The sequence below is a fragment of the Athalia rosae genome, chromosome 3 (genome assembly GCF_917208135.1).
Source record: "Athalia rosae chromosome 3, iyAthRosa1.1, whole genome shotgun sequence".
In the NCBI taxonomy this organism is placed as follows: Eukaryota; Metazoa; Arthropoda; class Insecta; order Hymenoptera; family Athaliidae; genus Athalia; species Athalia rosae.
In genome coordinates, this window is record NC_064028.1 from 18,008,362 (window position 1) to 18,034,415 (window position 26,054).

At 45.0% G+C, this 26,054-nt stretch overlaps 1 protein-coding gene across 9 annotated transcripts in view; it reads left to right on the forward strand.

The window, feature by feature from the left end:
- The window catches only part of LOC105690570 (protein phosphatase Slingshot), a 110,236-nt gene that overhangs the window by 23,364 nt on the left and 60,818 nt on the right, over positions 1 to 26,054 (forward strand). For 2 of the 9 annotated variants that reach the window (XM_048652711.1, XM_048652712.1), the window contains exon 3: positions 9,998 to 10,064. The exons of 4 other annotated variants lie outside the window; for them this stretch is intronic. In XM_048652711.1, the coding sequence (XP_048508668.1) occupies positions 9,998 to 10,064 (67 nt within the window). Of the gene's footprint in view, positions 1 to 9,997; positions 10,065 to 12,940; positions 13,067 to 24,145; positions 24,911 to 26,054 lie in introns of those variants that run through there. 3 more of the 9 variants (XM_048652713.1, XM_012408491.3, XM_048652714.1) reach the window with 2 other exon arrangements.

Here is a 26,054-nt window from a genome sequence, read left to right on the forward strand (position 1 = left end):
TCCATTATTTGCACAGAATGAACAAGAAAAAAAAAAAAAAAAACACATCGGCGGTCTGCCTGCGCTACCTGCAGCTACCTTCGAACGTTTTTACAGTTGTAGAATTATCGGTGTAATATTTCTTTGACAGTAAAACTTGTGAACGAATAAGGAGGTATGTAATTGCGTTTCAAGTGTTTATTACGCTCGTAAGTCTAGAGCGGTGAGCGTATACATACATTTATATACCTATACATATATATAATATATGCGCAGTCTTTAAAAGCTGGTTTAATGTAACCAAGTAGTAAGTATTCCACATGAACGACGGGGTGATGTAATCGCCTCAAAAGTAACGGTGGGACGTTATTAAATTGGTGGGAAATCACACGTGACTCTATATTACGACGTACGCCGCGCTTGTAATGTCACATTCCCCGTAATATGTGCGAACGGTATAAGTTACAGGATCCTCACCGGTTACCTTAAACCGCTGGTCGTCGCGGTTGCTTGAAAATATAAACGAATACCACCCGTGGAAAATTCATCGAACCGATCGGCTGTAATCTCCGTAAAAACTGATTGGCGTGCGTGATAGAGAATCTGGATATCAGAGTCCAGCTTTCATTGGGACGCAATCGAGGATCAAGGCTACGATCCGTAAGGAGTGTGGAAATCTTCGTCGTTAACATATTCGGACGGAATATAATTATCTGAGGAAAAATGTACAACCTGCGCTGCGATTTTATCTCACGGGTGACGAAAGGCGAATTTCAAATTTCGAGGAAAGTTTACACCTGTCACGTTTAAACGATCGCTATTTTTTTTTTTTTTTTTCTTTTTGTAACCCGGGGCTATTTTCACTTGACACATTTATAATATCAGAGGCGTGAATTTCAATTTATTTCATCTACGAGCATCAATGTCCGTGACGTAGATGTTATGAATCAATGAGCGATCGACCTCCGTTCCGGTAGCATATTTTTCAATTCAAACCAATCGAAGATTTTCTCAACAAATTCTCTCTCCTCGATAACCGATGATTGAATACTCGTCTCATTTTTGCACCGAGCAAACACACCCCCCCCCCGATAATTGTGTCACGCCGAAAAAAAAACCGAAATGGACTTTCGAGTGGGCGGCCACCGCGGTGTACATTTCTCGGTCATCATTTTTACGATCCTTGAACATGTTCCGGGTCGATTGGTCAGCGAAAGAGGTCGGCCCCACACGGTACGTTAGTTCCGCGACATAAATATTATCACTGGCCCATTTCTATCCGCAAAGGCCGAGGGAGGAATGGCGTGGGCGAGGATACGAGTGAAAAAAATTTAGGGCGCCGCGAGAAGCGTTTATTCGCGCTTCTTGTTCATTGTCGAGCGTAGGTCGGCTGCAGTTTGCTTCTACTTCGCGGTCGTTTGCACGGAGTCTTCCTATCCCCGATTTGCGGTAGTCAAACCGCGCAACGGATACCATTCGGAGTTAGCAAGTTGAAAAGCGTTCCGAATCGGCGGTCAGTCGCTTCGAAACGCATCGGGAGAAGATATTTCGCATCGACATTCGGTGAAGAATTACGGTAGCTTCCCGCAATAATATTTTTATTACGGGTTAACGAGTCGACCTCGAATTTGTCCGTTGTGTGTTTACTTTCTGGGTGGCGAAGAACGAGAGGCGGCCAATTTGGTTGAAATCACAGATGGCCTTGGCAGAAGCCGCTGATTGAAAAGTACGCGAATAATCGGTTGTAACAATTTTGTATCTGCAGCACGTATTGGCTTCCATTTCTTCAGAGTTCGTGCGAATATAATTACAGCTACTGTACTGTATAGCGTACGCGGTGGGTAAAAGGAGTTATTAGAAGAGCTCGGATAAAAGTAAGAGTCGGAGGAGCATATTTACCCAGATATAATGGGGTGACCATGAACCACATAGCCGTGGTCTTTTACAGCACAAATAATGCATTATATACTGTATTAGGTAGGTGGATATCGTCGTTGCATAATTTCTTCGCGATATCTTTTTTCTCTTCAACTTTTTCCCCCGCATAGCCACGTTTTCTGTTTTACTTATTTATTTATTTATTTATTTATTTATTTTTTTTTTTTATTACCGTTCCCAGTGGTTGATAATTAGATTCGGTTAGGTCATAACAATTCGACCGTTAACTTTTCGCCTGCGACTGCTCGTGTTGCGTACGTTACTTGTCTATACATATGTGTATCCGTTATACGCCGTGTACAAAGGTAGGCATTACACGTAATGTACTAAACCATGAGAACTCGGATGAAAGTTTATTCTTGTGTCCTTAAAAAGCGGTTTCTTTCTACGACGTCAAATGAGTAGCTCCTAGCCACTTTACGCGATCATATGCGGCTTTATAACATTATCAAACTCGTTATATGCCATTACGTTATGCGTATAACTGTGGAAAAGTGTTCGAATGATCCGCAGTTTGCTTCAAGGTACGCGAAATAGCGGTGTTTCTTTTCTTTTCATTTCCTGTTTTTCAAGAGTAACGTTCCTCGTCTGAATTCAATATCGTTGTCGAAATTATTTTTTTCTACCAATCGAATAGCGAATGAAGAAATCGGCAATTATTTGAATTTTGGAGAAGTTTTAAACCTATACTTGTTGAAATGGAAATCAATGACGATGGACTAGCGAGAGATGACGAAAAACTAAAACTAAAAATACTCCGTACTCGTATCGAGGTAATACACGCATTTGTATGCGTACGTTGCTCCAAAATGAAAGTAGTAGAACTCCCAGTTCTCACGATCTCATAACCGCGTCTGAGAATTAACTTTGTAATCAGAATGGATTGAGGAAGAGACCGCGTTGTGCAGCGTAAATCCTCATGGGTGTACGTAATCCAGTTCGCGGTACAAATTTGGCGTTCGATCATCACCCGAATATTACCACGTCGCATTTTAAATTACTCGTATATCGATTTCTGGCCAATTCACTCGATATCCGCTTCCTAATTATAACAACCTGCCAAACTTCGCGATAACGTGGACGGCGGGTTTACCGGTTCGACGAACGGCGTCACAATTTTCCGCTGCACCGTGTACAACTGCACGCGGAATCGTTATCCCGTCGTCGCTACACCCGGACGTCCTCTATTCCGACATGCGAAAATAACACGGACATTGCTCACGCTGTCATAGGTTCGTGAATAATTGTCACATGATTGAAATTGCGCTACCGCCCAGCCGCAATCCCGTCAACTACTCCCGTCGCTCTCTGCCGCTCTTCCTGTAACTCGAACTACTTATCCATCCCGCTGGAGCCAATCAGCTTCCCATTCGCGACAGATTTATAAAAAGCTCAATCATTTTTTCGATCTTTATCCTCCCCTCTGCGCCCGCGATGACGTTCCAGGCTGAATTCAGCCCCGAATCCACGTCAATGACGATGACGAGGTAACGGCGAAAGTGTGGCACTGCTCCGATCCGATGGTGTTACTCAATCGGCACAATTTAAGCACGTGACCACTTTCCCACCAATTTTTTTCTTTGCCGAATCTCAACGACCGTTCTAAACGTAAAACTTAATGTTTTTTTTTTTCGGTCAAGTTGTAATGCTGAATCTAATTGATCGTTCGATTCGACGAGAGTTACTAGTCTCTACAATTTTCAGGCTCAGATTTGGTAACGGAAACCAATCGGTGTCGAGCATGGTGTGCGGTTCGATCACGATCCAATTTTTTGTGTAACGATCGGTGGGGAACGAATTCGGTTTTTTCTTAAATTACTTTCCTCAAAATTCCGTAGCTTTCTCACGATGATATGTTTTACTCGAATAACGAACGAGAAAAATGTCCACGAGCAGCCAACAACGAGCGCTATCGTACGGGAGCTATTCATCGCAATCGATTTACGATCGGTGCAAACTTGTCTGACACAATGATCGATAATGAATTCAGATTCTACATAACAAACAAGACGACGTCCTTGAGCCGTGAGCATGTTACGGAGCTGCATCGAAAAGAACCACCCAGTTCGCAGTCGAAATAAGAAGTTGCGTCCCGGATTCTCGACGAACGTTGTGCAGGCTACCGTTTCGACTACCCGCTGCGTTTCTCATCCATAAATATAAGCTCGCTCCTCGAAAATACACTAATTCTGCTTTTATATATATATACGAGAAATGAACTTCGAGTCGACCCGCTTGTATGTACATGTATATACATTTCGGATCAGAATCTACCGGATCATTAACTCAAGGAGTGTTCGTGCCGTTTCGGTGAAATTCGCACGTGCAGGAATAAGGTTGAATTTGTTTTTTTTTCTACTTTTTTTTTTGTCGGTTAAAAAAACGATGATATTATTTTTTCCGAAACGGAGGTACCGATGTTGTATGGCAATACGGCTGTTGCATTCGTTACGGATCCCCTTCAGAATTAGCATTCGCGGCAGATCTCGGAATAATGGCAAGTTTAAAAGTCTCCCGAGGCGAGCGTCAGACCAGAGATACTGTGGGATGATGGTCGCTGACTGCTGGGTAATTTTCCGATTCCATAAGTGGCGGAAAAGTATAATATACGGGTACGCAACATTCCATTTTAATACAATGTATAAAGAACTTCGAGATCATCATAGCTCGTAACGAGAATTTCACATGTAGGTAAAAATTGTTATAGTTTATAATTATACCCATGAGAAAAAGTGTACGAGCAACCGCCCTACGCGTGAGTAAGAAGGACGGTCGTAAAATTCGAACGATTACGCGAGATTTTATTACGCGCACGCGGTACGCAACTAGCAACACTTTGTTGCAAAAACCGCGCGTGCCTTCCTTCTTTCTAGGTTTAGTACGGTCCCAATATTTCATTAGCGTACGTAGAGCGACTGCTATCTTCATGACTGTCGAGCCTGAATAGTCGTGAGGTAAAAATCAGGTAGTCCGGTATTTTCTGCTTTCGTTGATGTATGCCTAATTTGAAATTAGCTCTCATGATCAGGACGTCACATCCGACGGAACCTTTGGGCTCCGTAGTCGACGTTCCGGGTTTCGTATCTTCGTGCAGTTCGATTCAAGATTTATCGAATTGATAAGTAACCGTTCGAACGTTGCCTACCGCTGGGTAGCATGGAGAAAGCGTATCGATAGTGTCACTGATAAACCCCCTTTGAAATAACTCACCGTTTGCCGTGTTTGCCGCCTGAACAACTTGTGTACAGTTCTACGGTATCTGATTCTATTTTTGAGCACGGAGACAACGACGCAACTGTTGAACGGTGTAGGAATCGCGACTATTTTTATTGGACCACTTTTGTGCGACAAGACTTCCGGCGTCTTTGTACTCACGATACTTCCAATTACCGTCACCTCTTTTGCGATATGACTCAATGTTCACCGTATTCGTCAATGGTAGACGACTACACTTTAATTGGACTTGAGGTGAGGTGGATCTACGCGGACTTGCAGTTTGTTAAACGTAATTCCCGATCGTTGATTAATATGCTCGCTCAAAGACGCTATTGAGTGTAAGTAGAGCTATCTTTCCAAGCGTTCGGTTTGACCGAGGTACTGCCAATTAGACTCAGCAGTTACAAGGAGATTAACGTGAAAGACTCACCGTCGAATGGGATGATTTTATTGCAATATTCGATGAATTGTACCGAATTTTTGGAAAGGATTCCTTCCACATCAATCAAGTATATAATAGCACGAAAGGATTTATGATCGAAATTATGAAACGATAACTCAGAAGTAAATGGAATTCAGTTTATTTCATGATGATAATATCATTGGTCAAGCATTTACAAACAATAAGTGACAAATTCATAAGCAATTTTCTACATTCTAAGTTTTAAGCTAGTCCTACTTACTAGTCGAGCTCGACTTAATTCTACTTTTGTCATGCATACATGCAATTCGAAACAATCGTCAGGATCTTAAGCTATCGCTTACCTAAATCCTTAAGCTACGTTTGGCGGACGCAGCCGGCCTGCTAACTCTGCTCACAAAAGTACTCTTAGCTCCGAGGGAGGACGATCCAACCTTAAGGGTTGGTACAAACGGGGGAAGGGGTGGAGGACTCACCTCGGGGGACTTGGAGCGACCGCGAGTCAAAATTGCGATCGGGCCACCCCAGGCCGCCCTGCGTTTCTCCCTGCGGAGGTGACGACGGGCGCGTCGACGGAGCTTCGAGTCGCCCCGACAAACGGCCAACCACCTGCGGGACACGTGGGAGGCGCTCACCAGAGAGCCGGGGTCGAGGTACCCGAATATCGTCTGCGACACCTCCAGCGGAAGGTCAGCGACAAAGTCCAGGCCCTCGCCACCGACGCCCATAGCCAACAACAACGAGCCGAAAGATTCCATGTTCACTGTTTGACCGTTGGCTGTCGAATGATCCTCCGGGTCCGAAGGACCTCCTTATATCCCCAGGATCGTCGTTCCGGATCGGTGCACCGGCCAATCGCGGGCGAGGGGCACCCAGGCAAACTATTTTCCCGGAAATAGACTGTCCCGTCGGTTGTTTGATCACCATTTCACGAAAATAGCTCGAATTCTGTTGGAAAGAAATGTACAACACGTTTTGGAAACAGATACACCAAAGCGGAATAATCGTCAGAGCCATGTTTGCTCAAGCTATGACAGAAATTTAATCACAATTCTTGGCGGGTGCGCCATGCGGTTTTCCGGAGTCTACACCCGACCACAAAAGCCTACGTCACAAATTACCTGACTACATTAAAGAGCCCTATCATCATCGGCCCATGCGTACTTAACGGTACACAACCAGTCTTGAAAAAAATCCTTGCTCGGAGTACTGGTTCTCCCGGTGGTCTCGCATCCGCTGGAGAACGAGTATTAAAAAATTGGACTTTTTAACCGGAAAATCCAGATACTACTATGTAGCCATGATCAATGATGATGCATCGGCCAATCAATAACTGTACGCAAATGATTATCGTCATACGTTTAGAGTTACATCGCATTAGTGATAGCAAAAGGGCGTAACTCCAAATGTACGCTCTTCTGGTTCTGCAGAGCCAAGGAGGCGTATGAAATAAAAAATTCTCCAATCAACTTGAATGTGAGTAAAATACATAAATCTGTGGGAAAAATGAAAATTTTTTATTACTCAGGCTTTAAAAAAAAAATATATTCTCAACGCCAAGAGAGCATATCGTCTTTTCTAAATATTATCAAATATTAGGCCAAAACAAGAAAGAAAATTACTCCTCCTCAACTCCTCGGCTTAATTTATTTTCACAGATTTATATATTTTACTCATACGTCAGTCGGTTAGAGAAAAAAATTATTTTTTATATGCGCCTTTTTGGCATTAGCAAACATCATACCGACTATCCGTTGACACAGAGTTTTGCATTAGCAGATGTACGAATAAAATCGATCGGTTCCAGTCAGCCCGAGTTAGGAGTCGAGATCCTTTGGTCGGGTGATTATGCGAGGGTAAAACTTGCGGAAGACTCCAGTCCCGATCTCGCGGAGACGTTCGATTCCACCACGTATACTTATTCATCGTGCGGAGAGCTGACCGCATTCAGTGATCATCCTTCTTTTTCAATTAGAATCCGACGAGCGACAGCCAGGCTTCGTTATGAGTTCCGCCACCACCTCAAGTCCGCTGGCTGGCTCGGGTCAGTCTGTGCGGGAATTTACGAGGGCTGGGCGTCGATATATAATTGGTACGACAGCCGACTGTGTAGCTAGCTGCCAGCGTACGGACAAGTCGACGGTGAACTTGTAACATGAACATGATCGTCATGTGGCGATATATCCTCTCGTATTTTCATCAAGAAAACCCTCGAAGCACACGTGTCTTGTTACACATCGCATAGCCGCATCTCTCACGTGAAATGCCCGTGTGATTATAATTTGACCGTGATCTTTTTCAACGGGTTTCTATGACATGGTGAACAAATTGCAGTATTTTATTTTTTATTTTCTTTTTTTTGTAATAACAATTGGACCATGTGGTTTGTCCTCCTGAAAAGCCGGTAGAATAGTCTTTGTCAAATCCAAGTTTAACGGAGGTGGGAAAGTGGCGGACTATCCGAAATAGAATTCGAAGAGTGTGAAAGCAACGACGATGAAACGATTTGATTCGCCTTTGTCCTGATACCCCGGAGCAAATCATTGCGGTATAAATAAAGAAGGTGATATTCGTGATGATTGTGAAAATAGAAATAAAGAGAGAGAGAGAAAAATACCCGAACCGTTAAATATTGTCGCCGCAAGCTCTAGCACGAAAAACAAATCGTTGTTCACGCTCGCCTATTTCCTGACAATACCGCGATGCGCGGTCTATTTAAGTTTCGTGCATGAATCGTTTCGATGAACACGAAGGACTGATGTCTTGCGATGCACAAGCTACGACAAAGACGGATAAATTTTGATTCATTGTTGAATCGAGAATCGTGGAGCCGAATAATGGAAATCAAATTCAAAACTATATTTTTAATTGGTGCACTGATTGTAGATGAATGCTATCAGAGATTGATGAAAAATAACGTGGTTGGATAACAGATGAAGGGTTTAGAGAATATCCAGATATAAATTAAAAGAAATTTATTTCATGATGATGATATCATTGGTCAAGCATTTACAAATAATAAGAGACATATTCATGAACAATTTTCTACATTCTAAGTTTCAAGCTAGTCCTACTCGTCGAGCTCGACTTAATTCTACTTTTGTCATGCATACATGCAATTCGATACAATCGTCAAGATCTTAAGCTATCGCTTACCTAAATTCTTAAGCTACGTTTGGCGGACACAGCCGGCCTGTTAACTCTACTCACGAAAGTACGCTTAGCTCCGAGGGAGGACGATCCAACCTTGAGGGTTGGTACAAACGGGGGAAGGGGTGGAGGACTCACCTCGGGGGACTTGGAGCGACCGCGAGTCAAAATTGCGATCGGCCCACCCCAGGCCGCCCTGCGTTTCTCCCTGCGGAGGTGACGACGGGCGCGTCGACGGAGCTTCGAGTCGCCCCGACAAACGGCCAACCACCTGCGGGACACGTGGGAGGCGCTCACCAGAGAGCCGGGGTCGAGGTACCCGAATATCGTCTGCGACACCTCCAGCGGAAGGTCAGCGACAAAGTCCAGGCCCTCGCCACCGACGCCCATAGCCAACAACAACGAGCCGAAAGATTCCATGTTCACTGTCTGACCGCTGGCAATCGAATGATCCTCCGGGTTCGAAGGACCTCCTTATATCCCCAGGATCGTCGTTCCGGATCGGTGCACCGGCCAATCGTGGGCGAGGGGCACCCAGGTAAACGATTTTCTTGGAAATGGTCTGTCCAACTACGCACGAATGGTTTTCCAAAAACTGAGTATCATTGCGTGATATATAATGCAATGGAACCACTAATTTTATGAGGTACGTTCGACGCATTCAACATTATACGAGATGATTGACGTTAGATTCGGATATACGAGGAATCACATTTCTCATATGCACTTGGTTGTATCAATTCTTTACCAGCAACGCCAGCTGCTAATCGTCTTTTACCCGTATTTATCTTTGCCAAGAGGTGTGAATGAACGCTTTCCGAGATTAGACGACCCAATGAATAGAGCGGCTGTACCGTTATACGTCAACAACAATATTAATCCACGTCTACCACGTCCAGACGTTCGTGTGCAACAGGAAGCTCGGCTCAGCCGATAAGAATTTATAAATGTCATTAACCTACGCTGCTTCTGACTGTATGAAACCAGCGTTCATGAACCGATATCACACCGAAGACATTTCGGTTTTTTTTTACTGCCTCTCCACGGTTCATTCTCAGTATTTTCGCTTTTCCTTTTACGCTGTACAGCGTAGCTGATGTACCATCTCCTCACATATCATCTACAGTCAATCGTAATTTATATATTATTTCCCGACATTATCGAATCCCAACCTGATCATCATCTGTTGAGCTTATTACAACTATAACAGATGCAAGTCTTCCGTAATTCCCAGAACGAGTCAAAAGAACAATCATGAAATAAACGATATTTTCTTTTCCACCTCTGTTTCAGGTAAGATCAGAATACGTTCGAACACTGCACCTCACGACGCGGTCAACGAAGCAGTGGGATACGGTCGGTAGGTATACCTATATACGAACGTGTATCATCGATCATCGTCAGCGTAAATTCATATCAACGACACATTTACAGTTGGATATTTTTTTATGCAAAACGACAAGAAAAAAATAGATTAACAAACGAGGCAAATTATCGATCAATATCATCTCGAAATTCGGCTGCACATCAGATCGTTGTCCTTTTCGATCGTTTATTATTACCCAGCTGGAGTTGGAACCCGCCACCTCTCGAACTACTCGAAGTACCGCATACAGAGCAATCACTCAGCGGCACTTGATGTATATGAATTTTTTCAACCAAGTAGGATTATACGGAGACAAGATCCGAGCTCCCTCCGCGAGAACGGCCGGTGTTCGTGTTTGGCCCTCGATCATCGGCACTCTGAAAATAAAATAAGGGGATATCAGGCGGCGCGTATGTGTTTCGCTTCGTTGCGTCAGCTGAAAAACGCTCGTGGTCGTATCCGCGCGCCGCCCGTTTCATACGTACCGTACGTACGTACTTACTTAGGTGCCACGGAACGAGGGGAGAATTCACGTGCGTGCGTACGAATTTACTCGCACTCCGCGAGTGTGTGTGACTTGTACGTTTTACGTACGTACACTACTTACGGCTAGCCGGGCGCGAACACGCTCTCACGCACTTATAGGTATCCCTCGATACTCCACCGGGGTCAGAAATAGGGTTGACGTGGATAAGGGGTTTCGCGTTGCGCGAAGCCATCCCCCTGTCTGCCTTGAATAATTCACGTGCGTAATTGCTTAAAAGAAAAAAAAAAAAACATTGTGGTCTGTGAAAAGTTTGCCCGATGTATCTTACGCTGCAAACGTGTACGATTGTGCTCCGAAGTGCGGTGGAATTTCGAGATTTATTTCTCAAATTTGATTCCGATCGACATTGATATGCGCTACGATGTTTCGTTATCTATGCAGACAGCGTTGATCAATTTCATCGATTGTAACGATGATCGGAAATTTATTTTTATCGCAATCGACGCGGATTGAGATGAATATTCGGACCGGATCATCGCGTTGGATCATCGTCCAGACCTCCGAGGTATCTTATCTTCGGAATCGCGGCTCAATAGTGCAGCCTGGCGATCGCGATTCGCGGTATTCCTATCTACCTGCCTTACGAACCCGCTGATTTTCTCGGACTTCAATGCACCGCCGCGATTAAACGACGACAGGGTGGGTGAAAATGCCCATCGACGATTTGCGGCGCGATTTCACGACCACCTCGTGTACGTGTGCATGCACCATTTCGCATCGTACCTTCTCGTCGCTTAAGAACGTCGGCCACACGCGGATAAACATCGTAACATCGCTCTCCGAATGAGAGTTTGTGGTGTCTATGATCGTAGACCGCATAGAGTCACGTACTCTAGGACATCCTCGGTTTGTACTCACGTATACTCATGTATACTCTCTCTCTCGTTCGGCAGAAAGCAGCGGCACTTTATTCCCTATGCATTCGCCGTTGCCTTCCACGGAGTATCCATCCCTTTGCCATTAGCCGAGGAGCGCGGTGGTGGTCAGTTTGTGGGATTACGTGTAAGCGGCTGATTGCCTACGTCTATCTTTCGCCTTCGGTTATACATTTTATGCTTTTCGCTGCTTACGTGGCGTAGGAGATCTGAAAGGCGGAGAAACTAGGCGGTCTCCCGTTCGCCTGAGGATCAAGTAAATTGGCGTCGATAAACCGTGTATTTATGCGTTGGACTATCGCGACTTGCGTTACGTAGGACGAGATGCTGGATTATACGAGAGTTCGTAGGGGAATTGTTTTTTTTTTTTTGTTAATAGACGTTAAATCTGCCACGTTAGTCGATCCCCGGGAGAATGTGGGTGCCTTCGATCGATAGATGCACATTCGCCTATCTGAAATCAGTAGTCAAGGATACGTCAATTCTTAGCGCACTTGCGGATAACGTGTACGAAAGCGATTCCGATAGAATTAAGAGATTAGACACGTGTGAAATTCGCGAAGGGAAGCTAGTCAAGTGTTGTAAGAGAATGGGAGCACCTCTTACCCTATTGTAGGATTAAAATTTTATCCGATGAGAGCGATGGAGTATCGATCAGTTACGAGATACATTTATTAGTCTGGCATGGTTATACCAAATTTTTAACGATCCGCATGAATCGATTGAACATCTGCTCACAGGATTTACTAATTAAGTTACAATAGCCATTGTATGTCGGACGATTTATCATTAAGAGGATAAGAAAGCAGTCCTGAATAATGTCGTCGAGTGACGGGAAGAGGGTTTAGAGAAACACTGATTAAAAATGAAAGCAATTTATTTGATGATGATGATATCATTGGTCAAGCATTTACAAACAATAAGTAGCATATACATAAGCAATTTTCTATATTCTAAGCTAGTCCTACTAGTCGAGCTCGACTTAATTCTACTTTTGTCATGCATTTCGATACAATTGTCAGGATCTTAAGCTATCGCTTACCTAAATCCTTAAGCTACGTTTGGCGGACGCAGCCGGCCTGCTAACTCTACTCACGAAAGTACTCTTAGCTCCGAGGGAGGACGATCCAACCTTGAGGGTTGGTACAAACGGGGGAAGGGATGGAAGACTCACCTTGGGGGACTTGGAGCGACCGCGAGTCAAAATCGCGATCGGCCCACCCCAGGCCGCCCTGCGTTTCTCCCTGCGGAGGTGACGACGGGCGCGTCGACGGAGTTTCGAGTCGCCCCGACAAACGGCCAACCACCTGCGGGACACGTGGGAGGCGCTCACCAGAGAGCCGGGGTCGAGGTACCCGAATATCGTCTGCGACACCTCCGCCGGAAGGTCAGCGACAAAGTCCAGGCCCTCGCCACCGACGCCCATAGCCAACAACAACGAGCCGAAAGATTCCATGTTCACTGTTTGACGGCTGGCAGTCGAATGATCCTCCGGGTCCGAAGGACCTCCTTATATCCCCAGGATCGTCGTTCCGGATCGGTGCACCGGCCAATCGTAAGCGAGGGGCACCCAGGTAAACGATTTTCCTGGAAATGCTATATGCTTGACCGGTCCGGTGTGCATCATTTCAGTAGTTCTCAAAATTCTATCTCCTAAACATACGCAATGGTGAGGAACAAAAATCTGTCCTGGTCGGTACCTAATCTGAGCTGGAGTTGAAAATTTTACTTTGCAAATATAGACATCTGTAGATTTGATTCTAAGTTGTTACACCTTACACCGTCTATATAAATCTAATGACAGTCAAGCACTGAACAATTCACCGTAATAATCTCTTCGCTGTAGAGGATGTTGTCCGTATGTTCGTGGTCTGGCCGGAAATCCCCAGCCTGTATTGAAAAATATCATGTACGACAAGCACTGTTCAAAAATGCTTTTGTCGGCTATTGGAATACCAGATAAACTCGAAGGTAAATTCTGGAAAAAAAAAACCCACGTACCGAAACATTTATCGTGTAAAACCTTAGCGCATCGCATTCACCGCCGACCCCGTAGATAGCCAGAGGCCTTTGGGTTTCACGTTGAAAATTGACCGGAACAAAATTCCATTCTCCATCTTCTTCATTGTGACGCGCGACGTCATTTACACTCACCTTATGCACACGCGTCAAGCAAGCATCGGCCGTTTGTTGGCGATATTCAAAAATCAAATCCTGAATATTCATACCGCCGCGCATCTCGTTCTCTCTTCTCCAAAGAATTCGAACGTCACCTTCACTTATCTATTCTACTCGCGGAGGTTGCAGTATAGCCTCGGTACAGTCAAAGTCCCTTATAGCTTTCCGACGTTTTCCCACCTCTTCGCGCGTCACCTCAACCACCGATCGTTCTTCTTTTTTTTTTTTTCCCTCTACTCCTACCGAGTATTGCTATGCGACTCGCAATCGCGCTATGCGACTCGACTGCAACATCGGTAAGCTCCGGGCATTCGATGCACTTTTTTATCTATCGATCGGTGTCAAGTGCTGACGATTTATTTTTATTCTTATGTTTTTATTTTCCTCCGTCAGATTTTTTCTTCTTATTTACCGCTGCTGCAAGCTCGTCAGAACTCGGGAAGTTACGGCCGACGACGATCTGATTTTTATCTCCCTCCGTACGATGCTTCGGAGTCTCTCGGATCAACTGCGGTAGCGCGTGATTTTTATACTCGCTCGTTATCCGCTCTCTAGTCAGGATTTCCATGTAATCATCGATTAATTATCTTCCCCAGGAAATTATTAAACATGTAATGCAAAATTACATGTTTCGTAATCGTCACGTTTTCACAAAACCGCGTACGACATTCGCGTTCGCCTGCTAAACCCCCTGAGCGTCGTATCAGTATAGAGGCGAATTTCGATCGTGCCGATGAGCAACTCGAAAAATTATTTTCAAAGTGTTTCAGTGAAAACTTTGACTTGCGCCGAGTCAACGTTTCGCGCCAAAGGACACCCTCGAGTACGCGATCCGTAGGAAACCACGTAGGTGCCTCCCACGTGAGGTACGTTCGTGCTTTCCGAAGCGTGGAGGACGATCACTTAGACGTAGTTATACCTTACGGTACGGTCAGCCGTTTCGTTCGACATTCGAGGCTCGATCGTGTGCCCGTACCGTCGTCGTACGATACCTAACCGTATGATATCGTGCGCCGCGTACCCTTGCGCTCCGTTCACTTCTATAAACGAGCGAATGTTGCGCGAGTCATAAAGCCGCTCAGCTTTCCGTTTCCGCATCAAGTTCAATGACAATGCGCTGGTAAGACCATAACGTTTGCGAACTTCCTCGAGCAAGAAGCGCGTTTAGATAGGGTTGATAGATTCAGTCGTCCGTTCTTAGCTTTCGTTACGTCCGACGAAGAGAGAAAAGTACTTCTCCTTAGTTGAAACGAGAGTAGCGACGTCGACCAGGCGTTATTATTCCAGTTTCCGATTGTCTCTCCGAGTACGAGGTGGGCCCGCCGAACGATCGAAGACCTTCGAAAGCGAATATCACCGTTACCTACCGGTAGCCTCCGTCGCTGTCGAACGAGTACAATAAATTTAACAAATATTATCGTACGCTTTTTATCGTCAGCTGCCGCTCCCGCGGCTCTAGTTGTCGCCGATCTACTCGAGCGGAATTTCATTCCGTTTCTACCGAGTCCGAGGTCGTTCGAGTGGAAATGTATAACAGATCGATTATCATCGGTATTTTGTAATCGATTGAGAAATCTTTTCGGCGGCGAGGTTTTATCGGAATTATTTTACTCGGTGAGGGTCGAGCGGCGTTTATCGAGGGGTCGATTGAAAGCGTAGGTCGCGCTTTATCGCGACCATTTCCAGATCATCCGTCGCTCGAATCGACGCCCGTAGAATCGTCGCTGTATCGCGACAATATTACAGTCGAGGCGTTTGCGCCACCGACTGTATCCTCTACACGTATAATATCGTTACCTTACCCGCTCGACGCCTATCCATTCGATATTGGTTGGTAAGTAGTTCCGCGCGGCGGTAGCCTTACGGCAGGGTTGGCTATTGTGATCGGTGGACAATGACCGGTGTGTATTTAAGTACGCGCGCACCACAATACCGCATTGTTCTTCGTCGGTGCGCGCCTCTGCCTTTCGCGCATTCTATTCAGCCTCTGTACCTTCTTCTCGCCTCTCTTCTTCGACCGTTCAATCGCCAACGCGAGTCGGTTCGACACCGGCGCGTAATGTGCAAACTCTTTGCCACCGGGCCGCCGATCTCGGCCCCGAATCGTCGAGTCTTCTTTCTCACAAAAAAAAAATAAATAAATAAAAAAAAATATGTCAACGCTTTTCGGAGCTTCTTTCCTCCCCTCGGTCGAGATTTACTCGACCTGTAACTCTCGCCAGTTGGTCGATGAGAAAAAAAAAAAAAATTAGCCAGCCACCTACTTTTTTATTTTGCTTCATTTTTCGCACCGCTTTTCCGAGTACACAGCTCCACGGATACTCACGCGGAGTCTGCAACATCGTCGTGAAACGTGAAACGTTTCGTATTACGCACGTCGCAACCAAAGGAGAGATAGAGATAGAGAGAGAGAGAGAGAGGGCTTCGTACGCTGCACAAAAGTACCACCGAACTACTACCACTCGACGGTAGTACGAGCGAAGACAACGTCGAATAAAAAAAATAATATAATCGGAGATGGAATGAAATAAGAATTAGAAAAAGGAAGAAGAGGGAATACGGTTGTTCGGGACACGCGATTGCCGCAGACGGGGATGTTGTCGGATTACCGAATATCGAACGAAACTTTGACGAGCGTTCGTATCACGGACGTTGAAGTGACCGGTATCGATGAAGAATATTTTGTTCATCCAACGAATACATCGCGGACGCTGTATTCCCCTTATACACAGTATACGTATATGTGCCCGCGAAGGCGCCTAGGAAGCCGCATGCGATCGTTGCACGTTATAAAATAGTATCTAATTTTAGAAACGCATGATCAGACGTCCAATCTAGTTGGTAAAATTTGTTACGCTGGCGCGACGTGACGCGATGCAGGGGCGAGGGATTCGAGACGGGGTCAAAAAGCCAAGGGCTTTGCCACAGCCAATCCGCTCCACAACGCTGAAATTCATCGTGTATCGTCGACGTACGAGTTTTGTATGATATACATATGCGTTACAATCGGATACACGCATCCTCTGTATACCGACGACGCGCACGCGGAAGAAGTCTCACGCTTCGAGCTGCCCCGCCACGCGGCGCGGTAACGTTTTCCGCATCCGCGGTATGATCGCGTAAGACTGCTGCTGCTTTTTTTTTTTCATTACGCAACGAGATAATTAGCGACAACAACATAATCGGAATACTCAACGGTTACTGGACACACGTACGCAAAGTTTGCGGTAGCGTGATGTAAACTGGAGCGCGAAAATATCCGTCGTTATACGAATGGTATCTCGAAGGCCTTCCGAGTGTTCACGGAACCAGAAATTCAGTTCCAAACTCATCGAAACTGCGGTCGTTTCGGACTTGTCATGATTTTTCGTGATCGTCGAGTCATTTAAACCGACGAAGCTTTAAGGGATTTGAAGTTCTTTATTCTCCGGCGTTGTGGGCACAGCAGACGAAAAACAACGCGTTACGAAATGTCACGGAACTCCGTAAGATCACCGGGCAATTAACGTCGCTCGACGTATCGTACGTATCCGCTACAATTCTGCGTACACTCGACTCGCGTACGACTTTGCGTTGTCGGGACGTGACCCACTGAATAAAATACAGCGCTTATTCCATAGTTCGGTTCGAGACAATCGTCGCGAAGAGCACGGCGACAAAACTGTATAAATTTTTCTATCCGTATCCACGAATCGTCCGTGGCTGGTGGTCTTCCTTTTTTGTGCAGGGGTAATCTCGGGTACATCGAAACGGGCTGGATGATTTAACATCCTTCTCGTTCCACAGCCGCCTCTGCTCGCATTCCGGCAAACTACTGGTATTAATTCGTATTCACAGCAGTTCTCGTTGGCGGCGTCATTACATTTAACAAAATTTACCAGTGGGTGACTGACATAAATTCTAATTGTCTTCGGACGTGTATAAATGGCGATAGAATTATATTTCGTATGTATGAAACCATAGAGCGTTAATTTCAACGTGTGTGTGTACACGGTACATACACATATACGTATGTGTATACCCGTATACCGCACTCCGCACGCGCCGTATGGTCAGCGAGATAAGAGTCGTTGAAACAATCAGCGTGGAGCTCGTAACTGCAGAGTAGGTACAATATGCATTCATTATTTATTCATCCGATATTTGACACACGTCTAACGTTTTCACTTCGAGATTTATATTCCAGCCGAGCGTCTGTACCGACCGCACCGCGGTAATTGTCGGAGGGCTTTCTGGTATCTCGGCGCAAAGGTCAACGCTGTCTTCGACGTGATCTACAGCGTCTGAGCGTTTATTTTATTTTATTTTATTTCGTTTTTTATTTTGTTTTTTTGATTTCGATTTAATTTATTTGTTATTTTTTCATCGGGAGACTAATTGAAGCGAGTTCGCAACGCTCGGCGAAACCTCGTCTACCTGTACCACGTTGTCGTGCAGCTGAACTTTCACCGATAAATCAGCGCGTGGGCGATCGAAATTTTGCGGAAAGGGAAATTATTGTCCGCGGTATTGTTCGCGTTCAACATTGTGCCGAGTAAATCATTCAACTTCGAAACTTTATCTCCGCTCTTTTCACTCGTCATTGTTTGTTATTCGATACAGGGATTTCCTTATACCGCGCGTACCTACGGCGTGAAAAAAAAAAAAAGAATCGTAATACGATTCCACCGAGTGAAGCAGAAATTGGAGATGCACGAAACCGCCACCACCGCTACTACTACTACTAATGCACACGGAGAGACATCCGTGAAGTTGGGCAGAAAAAATGATCAAATGGGTGGATTAATAAAAATGAGAAACTTACAAGAGGACTTCGTTTTTGTTTTTTATCGGTCAACAGCGGCGCGAAAATCGTTTGAATTAATGAAACGCGAAATTTCGTCGGTCTCTTTTATTTCTGTTTTTTGTGTTTTTAGGCGCTTAAGATTTCAGACGGTTGATATACCGAGTGAACGACCTTACGAGAATCTGACGAAATTTGAGGACAAATTTGAATGTCATCTCGGTACAAATCGTCGAGAGCATATAAAGTCGCACTTGCAGCCCGATGTCGCGGAAGACGAGAGATAGATGTAATGTAAAATATAGGTATACGGCGAAAGAGCGGAGAACCCGTGCTGTTAGTTTTATGGAGCTGTCAACCGTAACGAGGATTGATAACAATAACTTTGCGGTTATAAGTAACCAGACCTAAAAAATTGCACGTGTTAACTAGAGCCCCCACACTACCGCTGCACAACGTTGTAACACAACGACACCGAGTCATAATTCAAAATGAAAGAGTCGCACGGCTACAACTTTCCGAACTACCTTCTGCCTTTTGCACTAACGATCAACCTACCTACCTACCTACCTACCTACCACCACCACCGTTCGACTCCCAGGTGTCTTTTATCGCGTTACGCCTCACCACAAAATCCTTGGATGCTCGGATCGTCTGACAACGTCGTTGTCGGAGGAGCCGCGATACGCCGCAACTATAGCGGCGAAGCTTCCAGTCCTTTGTGATGTTTTTTATGCCTTGCACCGCGACGTACATCGATCGTTGCACACGACCAGCGACCGGAGCGGCGGCCAAGGGGGCGAGGGCTGCGGTGGTTCGGCTTTTCGGTAATCCTAATCCTTTTTCTCACGATAATTAATTACCCGCAGGTAAACCGGTTGAAATTTTTAGTTTCACAGTTTATTCCTTGTTTTTTTTTTTTTTTTCTCTCCATGTGATCGTGCTTCCTTTTTTTCATTCATTTCCCGATTTACCAATCCCCCGTGTCGTTACGAAATGCAACGTATGTATACCAACGTATTCCGAGAAACGTTGAGAGCATCGCGCTTAGTCATTATCCATGGGACGGGACGGTGGCTCGGGAAAGTTACACACGCGGCGAGACCTTCGCGAGTTTTACATTCTCGAACTTAGGCTCTGATCTAACCTCGTCCTAACGCACTGCACCGATCACGATGCACCCGCGATAACGTCCTCCCCATCGACGAAGCGAAAGTCACTTATTTACGTCGCACTTCGCTCGATGCGGACACGCGTCTCACGCACCTATACCGATCTTCGCCACTCCGCAAAACCGTACTCGAAAATCATTTTACCGTGCAGACCGGCGACGTCTTTCTTACAGCTGCCGTAAAACGAGGCGTGGGGTCAACGACAGTGAGAAATAATGGAGATAAAAAAACAATGTATTCAAAGGTGTTCGGCGTTCGCTTTGCATGACGAGTAATGCGGGTATACATGCGTCTGGAGTTTCGTATGTACGCACGCACGTGTGTGACGCGTGTACTTACACGTGTTCCGTTCCACGAAGTGTCCTACTCGTCGACCACGTATATCCAAACTCTCGGCTGTAATCGTGATTATCGTTAGCCGTTTGGACGTTTGACCGAAAACAAAAAAAAAAAAAAAAAAAAAAAACATTCGGATCGGGACACCGCAAGTCGCCAGAGAAAACGAAAGATATTCGAATTCTCGATCGTCGTCGGGACGGGTGTTTTCAAATTTCGTTTTTCATAGAGCGCGTAATGAGATTACCTCACTAGGCAATACCTCCCCTCCCCCCCGATCGTACGTGTAGCGAAGCTTGCCAACGGTACGGATCGCCGATAGCGTCGGATGAACTTGTTCATAAATTTCCATCCGTGCGCACGGGTATCTCGTTCTCTGTCCATATTAAAGCAACAAAGTATTACTTCTACCGTACAAGACCTTAATCCGGCTGAATTAATTCGCTTGGTAAACTGCAAGATCGGTTGCGCCGTGATTTTACCTCGGCCGGGGGCAACGAGGTAGAAAAAGTGGCCCGAGGTCTTTTTCAACTGCAGGGTCTTGTATATAAAGGTATATATTTATATCATTATTCTACACGAATGCGAGAACTACTGGATTAACCAATCCCGATATTCGTCCTTTCAAATTTTCGTGTCGACACGGAAGTAATTTTTTTTTTTTTTCTTTTTTTTTTTCTGATCGTCGATCCAGACGCTGTTTCTTTTTTTTTGTCCAACATCCTGATTCTCGCTCCGAGATAAATCTCGTCCATTTCGAGGGTCGAACGTGTCCTTGGTTACAGGATTTTTGAGATTAGTACCTAATATCGCGAAAAAGGAATGAATTTTTTGTCCTCTTTTAATTTTCTGGTAAATTCAAATGTACATACACGTCGTTTTACTCGAAAGCCTAGTTAGTCTTCGCTCGGTACACAACGTAATAAAGGAACCGTGTACGACAGGATCGAAGCAATAACTATAACATTATGCGGATGTCAGGCGCACGCGTGTCGTTTTAACCATCAGCGGGTGGGGTTAACGTCCCTCCGCGAAGCCGTCCAGATCCTAGGAGATACGATCACCTTTTCATTCCCCCTTTTTCATTCCCCCTTTTTCATCCTCTTTTTCTTCTTCTCTTACACGTTTGATTATCGATTTTAGAGAGAAATAAGAAAAAAAAAACGCGTTTAAAATCCGCAGATAAAAAACGAAGCTATACGTACCGTGTATATATGTAACGTACATACATTCGCCCGCGTGATCATCGTGCACAACCGCCACCCATTTATGTGGCACAGAAAACCTCCAGGTGCCGAGCCTCGTGTCTGAGAAGCAAAATGAAAGGGTGAAAATAAAATGACCCCCGAGAAAAAAAGGTAACGAAAACACGAACAAGACGAAGCCGACACGATTCACCGTGCAAATCAGATTCGACGTTTTTTTATTTTTGTTTTTTCTCTCTCAAGTTTTTTTAACAATTTATTCATTTTTAACGGAGAAACTCGGGTCCGCGTCGAGTTTGGGTATATTGCCTGAAATCAAATTCGATCTCTTCTCATTGTTATTTTTCGGTCCGCGCGATGCTTCGTTATTTTATTTTATTCTCTTCATTCTTCTGATCTGTCATGCGATCTGGTAAAAGATTTTCGTTCGACTCGTACAGCGGCGCGGGTCGTTCCGCTCCTCGGAAGCTCCTCGACTCGGACCCACGTTCGCGTGGATTTGATACACGTGTACGTTCGTACAGCAACGTATTCGGCGTTGGAAAAATCTTCAAGGCTCACAGCTCATAATTGTACGGCCGTTGGTCGGGTTACGTCATACGTGGTCAACATTCGCGGTTAATGTAATATATCGCTGGTTATCCGCCTCGGCTAATTACCCGACTTCTCGTACAAATTTTATAAGATAACAATGTAGATATCGCGAAAACTGACCTTCCCCATCGTACGTGCGTTACGCGGCTTCGCGTCCATGGCAAAATATATACGAAATACCATTTCGACTAAAAACTTGTTCATCTCACGTACTTCGCGGCAATATGGACAAATTTTTTTCCTATTTTATCCTCCTTTTTTTACGATCCCGACGATCACATTGAACGGCGTCAGAGCGGACGGTAGTGCAGTACGCCGAGTGGAGATAAGATTTTTTCCTAACTTCTGAATCGAGAGTTGGCGTTTTTTTTGTTTTTTTTTATTATATCTACTACTCGTTTCTTTTTCTTGCATTCGATCTTGAAAACGTGGGTAATTTATGTTTGAGGTCATCCTTATGCCGTGCGTACGTACTTCGTATACATACGTATACGTATACGTCGTATAAGTTGCTTCGAGGAGCGAGAAGTTTGGTGATGGTCATCGGCGAGTTCTTTGTGCGTTTCGAAGTAGCGGAGCTCAGACGCGACTCGTAATCGTTACGTAAAACAGGTTTCCAGAGCACATTGCACCTGTTCCTGATCTTAAAGCCGTTCCATATCCAGGACAAAGCCTATCTACCCTGTGCGTAAATCTCTTTTAAACTGCTTATCGAACGTGAACGAATTTTTTTTTCCACATCCTCTCTTATCGCTCCCGTTATGATATGTATACTCGCCCTGTTTCGGGTTATCGAGCGAGAAAAAAAAATAAATAAATAAAGAAGGAAGGATTATCGCGCTGAATTAATTGAGGGGGCATAAACTGGCGGAGTTATACTTCATACACGTTACGTCTATTAATGTAATACGATGATGAATGTATCCAAGTTTGCCTTTCGGCGTTTATGGGAGCCGCTCGTCAGTCGGCAGCGTACACTGTACCTTTCCAATGTATTTTACATTTTTTTTTTTTATTCCTTCTTAGTTTTTTGTTTATTTCAAAGTCTTTCATTTTTTACTTTAGCGAGAATCTTACGAGTATCAACACCTAATGAAAATCCATTAGCGCGTCGAGGATGAGACGAGTCAAAAGTCGACTCATTGGCAACGGGAATACATCAAACTGTACGATTATTTTTATTTCAATCATTTCCTTTTTTTTTTTTCTTCTTCAACTGCTCCTCCGAGCAATTCGATTTATCAAAGATCATCGGGAATCGATACGACATCCGAAGAGATTCGTCGAACAGCCACCGGAGTGACTATAACAATAACTTATTCATACTAACGCGTATCTAGTTTACCCGTCCTTTACACGATTCGCGTTACTCACTCCCATGTGATCACTCGACTTTCGTACGCAACTATACATCATCCATGGGGCAATTTCTTACACATTACAGTTACTAATGACCCGAAATAACCGTGGCGATGTCAAATGAGCATACGTAATACAACGGAAAAAAAAAAAAAAAAAAAAAAAAAAAAAAAAAAACCAAGGTACGAGGAATGAGGAAGTCGAGTGTAAGAAAGCTCCGTTTTTCCAACAAGTTTTAATACTTGTGCACGGTAAATTTACGACTCAATCCAAAGTTGTATTATTATATGGATATATATATATATATATATACACGGAGTACGTAGGAAATTCACCTCGATTTTCAAAGCCCTCGTGATTACAGGGGGGGGAATTATAAGTGAGGTGTAGGTATACGATACACCGTTGAAGAAAATAAAGAATAACTTCCGTCGGATAATTAGGCACACGATAAATTCGTCGGTCATAAAAGTACCCGTTATAACATCTGAATTCTTTTCGACGAATCGGAACGGTTGTTGGTATCGAAAAAGTCGCAATTTTCGTTACGCTAACAAAGCACCGAATTCGATCGAATCAAACGCGACGAAACGAGCTTCAAATCTTCCTTCGAAACGAAGATCGAAAGTCAAACTTCTGCACCCCGATAATTTGGAATCTCGAAAAGTGGAACTGACCCCTAGACCAAAAAAGGCGCGGGTGCGCCGCTTTTCGCGGGCGTTTTGCACGTGTGCGACAAAACGTTCGGGCGCAGGTATTACCGGGTAAAAGTGTGTGCGTGTGCGTGTCTACGCCGGAGGGTCGACGGGCACGTAAAAACGCATCGAGAGAGGATAAGAATCGAGCAATCGCAGGGGACGACGGGATGAACGGTGTCGCGTAGCGCTCGAGGGTTCTCTTCCCTCGTTCGGTTCCAGGCCTCATGGCCAGGGGCTCTCTCATGGCTGGCTGGCGTTTCTGGTGGTGGGGATAAAATAGTCTCGAGTCAACTCGGTGTTTCTATCCTCAGTCGCCTCGCGTCCGCTGCTGCGCGCGCGCCGAGCTCTCGCACTTCATCGTCTTCGTCTTCGTGGTCGTGGTCGTCGTCGACGTTGTGCCCCCCCCCGTGTGTCCTTTCGTTTGCGTTAGTTATTTTCACGTCGGACGTCGCGACGCGATTATCGGATCGCGTGGATCGGTGACAATTTTCCCGAAACGATTATTTCTGTTGAAATCGTGACTAGCGAAGGCGCGGACGTCGCTCACGTGCGGCTAAAATAATTATTACGAAACTTCGAGTTCGATCCGCTCTGGTTATCGCTGATGTAAACATGCTATTCGATTCGGAGACGATCAGACGATTCAACGTTGACGAGTCGAGGTACAAGATAAGACGAACGTCCCGCGAACGTCCGCACTTTTGAAAATCGACCGCGGTCAGCCTCAGGAATTGAACTTTTCCGATAGCCGGGTGAATTTGTTGAAAAGTGACAGAAAAACGTAGCAATTGTCGGACGACAACTTTTGGACGACTAGATGCTTCGTGTTACGCGTTACTGCGACAGTCCATGGGAGATTTCGCCACCCGTCGAATAACCCGGTGTATTTCTGATATACATACACAAAAAACGTACCACGCGACACTACGCTCGGAGGAATTTTATTTCGCGTTATCGCTCCACCCGTTGCAGCTGTCAGTGTGTCTCGGAAGTGATTTTGTAAATGAGTTTTGATGGTGTTTGAAAATATCGTTATGCGGAACCCTGGCTTCCTCTTCGAAGATGCGAGGCACGGCTACATACAATATATCAGGTAATTTCCACTTCCCTAATCTGGTTACCTGATTCGTGATACGCATTTGAAAAATCTACAGCAGCTCCGAAGACACCGCGAGCTCTCATATTTTTGAAACTGCTCTTTTACGCGGTTATCGCGAGCCTCGTAGCTTCCACGCAATGTGGTACCCACATCACAATCTCCGTAACAGTATATATAGTAGCTGCACATGAGAGAACGCTTTGTCAGTATAAATTGTTATAACATCGCTAGTTTTTTAATGCACTGGCTAACCACAGTGCAAGAAATCTCCAAGTTATCGTTTTTCCTCGAGCCCCCCCCCCCCCCCTCTTCTCCTCGTCCCACCTCTTCTTATCTCCTTGGAACGATAGTTTCCAGTTATATCTCGACGTACGATGCATACCAAACTACGTGGTTCTTTCTGCATTTTTTTTTCTTTCTTTTCACATAGAAAAAAAAGTATCGGCGATTTTTAAACGTTTCCGATCGCCGAACGACTCGCTGCAGATTATACGTTGACCACCAATTATCGTTTTGCTGACCTCAAAAACTACTTGGGCGAAAAGAAAGAAAAAAAACAGGAAAAAAAAAAGAAAGAACTGGTTCTAAGGAATCGTCGTTTATGCCATGATATCATCGTGTTACTCTTATCGATGTTATTGCCATCGATAATTCGAGTCTACTGTAACCCGTTCGTCGATGTTTCCGCTGCACCTGCAGGCGTGTCGACCGCGTGTCCAGACGTACGGATGCAACGACCAGCGCAACATTACGAATCCTACGTTTACTCGCCCATCTCTGAACATGGAATGTACAGCCTCGTTCGCTTCGAATATCTTGAACAAAAACTGGTGGGACATTTTACGAGTTATCGCGCTTTTTGTGCTCCTACAAATCGATCCACCGCACCCCTTGAAATCGAAGATATTGTCGCCTCCCATTGCTAACGGACTAAACTACCGGTGAAAATGATCTCCCTTGTATCGAACTCCATCGTATTCGCTAACCATGAAATCTATCGTGGTGTAGAAAAATCCATCAAAGAGTCGAGTCGAAAGAGTAGAAGCGAGGGAGAATCGAGAGGTGGTCCAGCAGGGATGCTGGGTAGGGGTGTTCTACGGTAGACGAAATCTTTTGTGAGCCTCGGAATTCGGTTTGC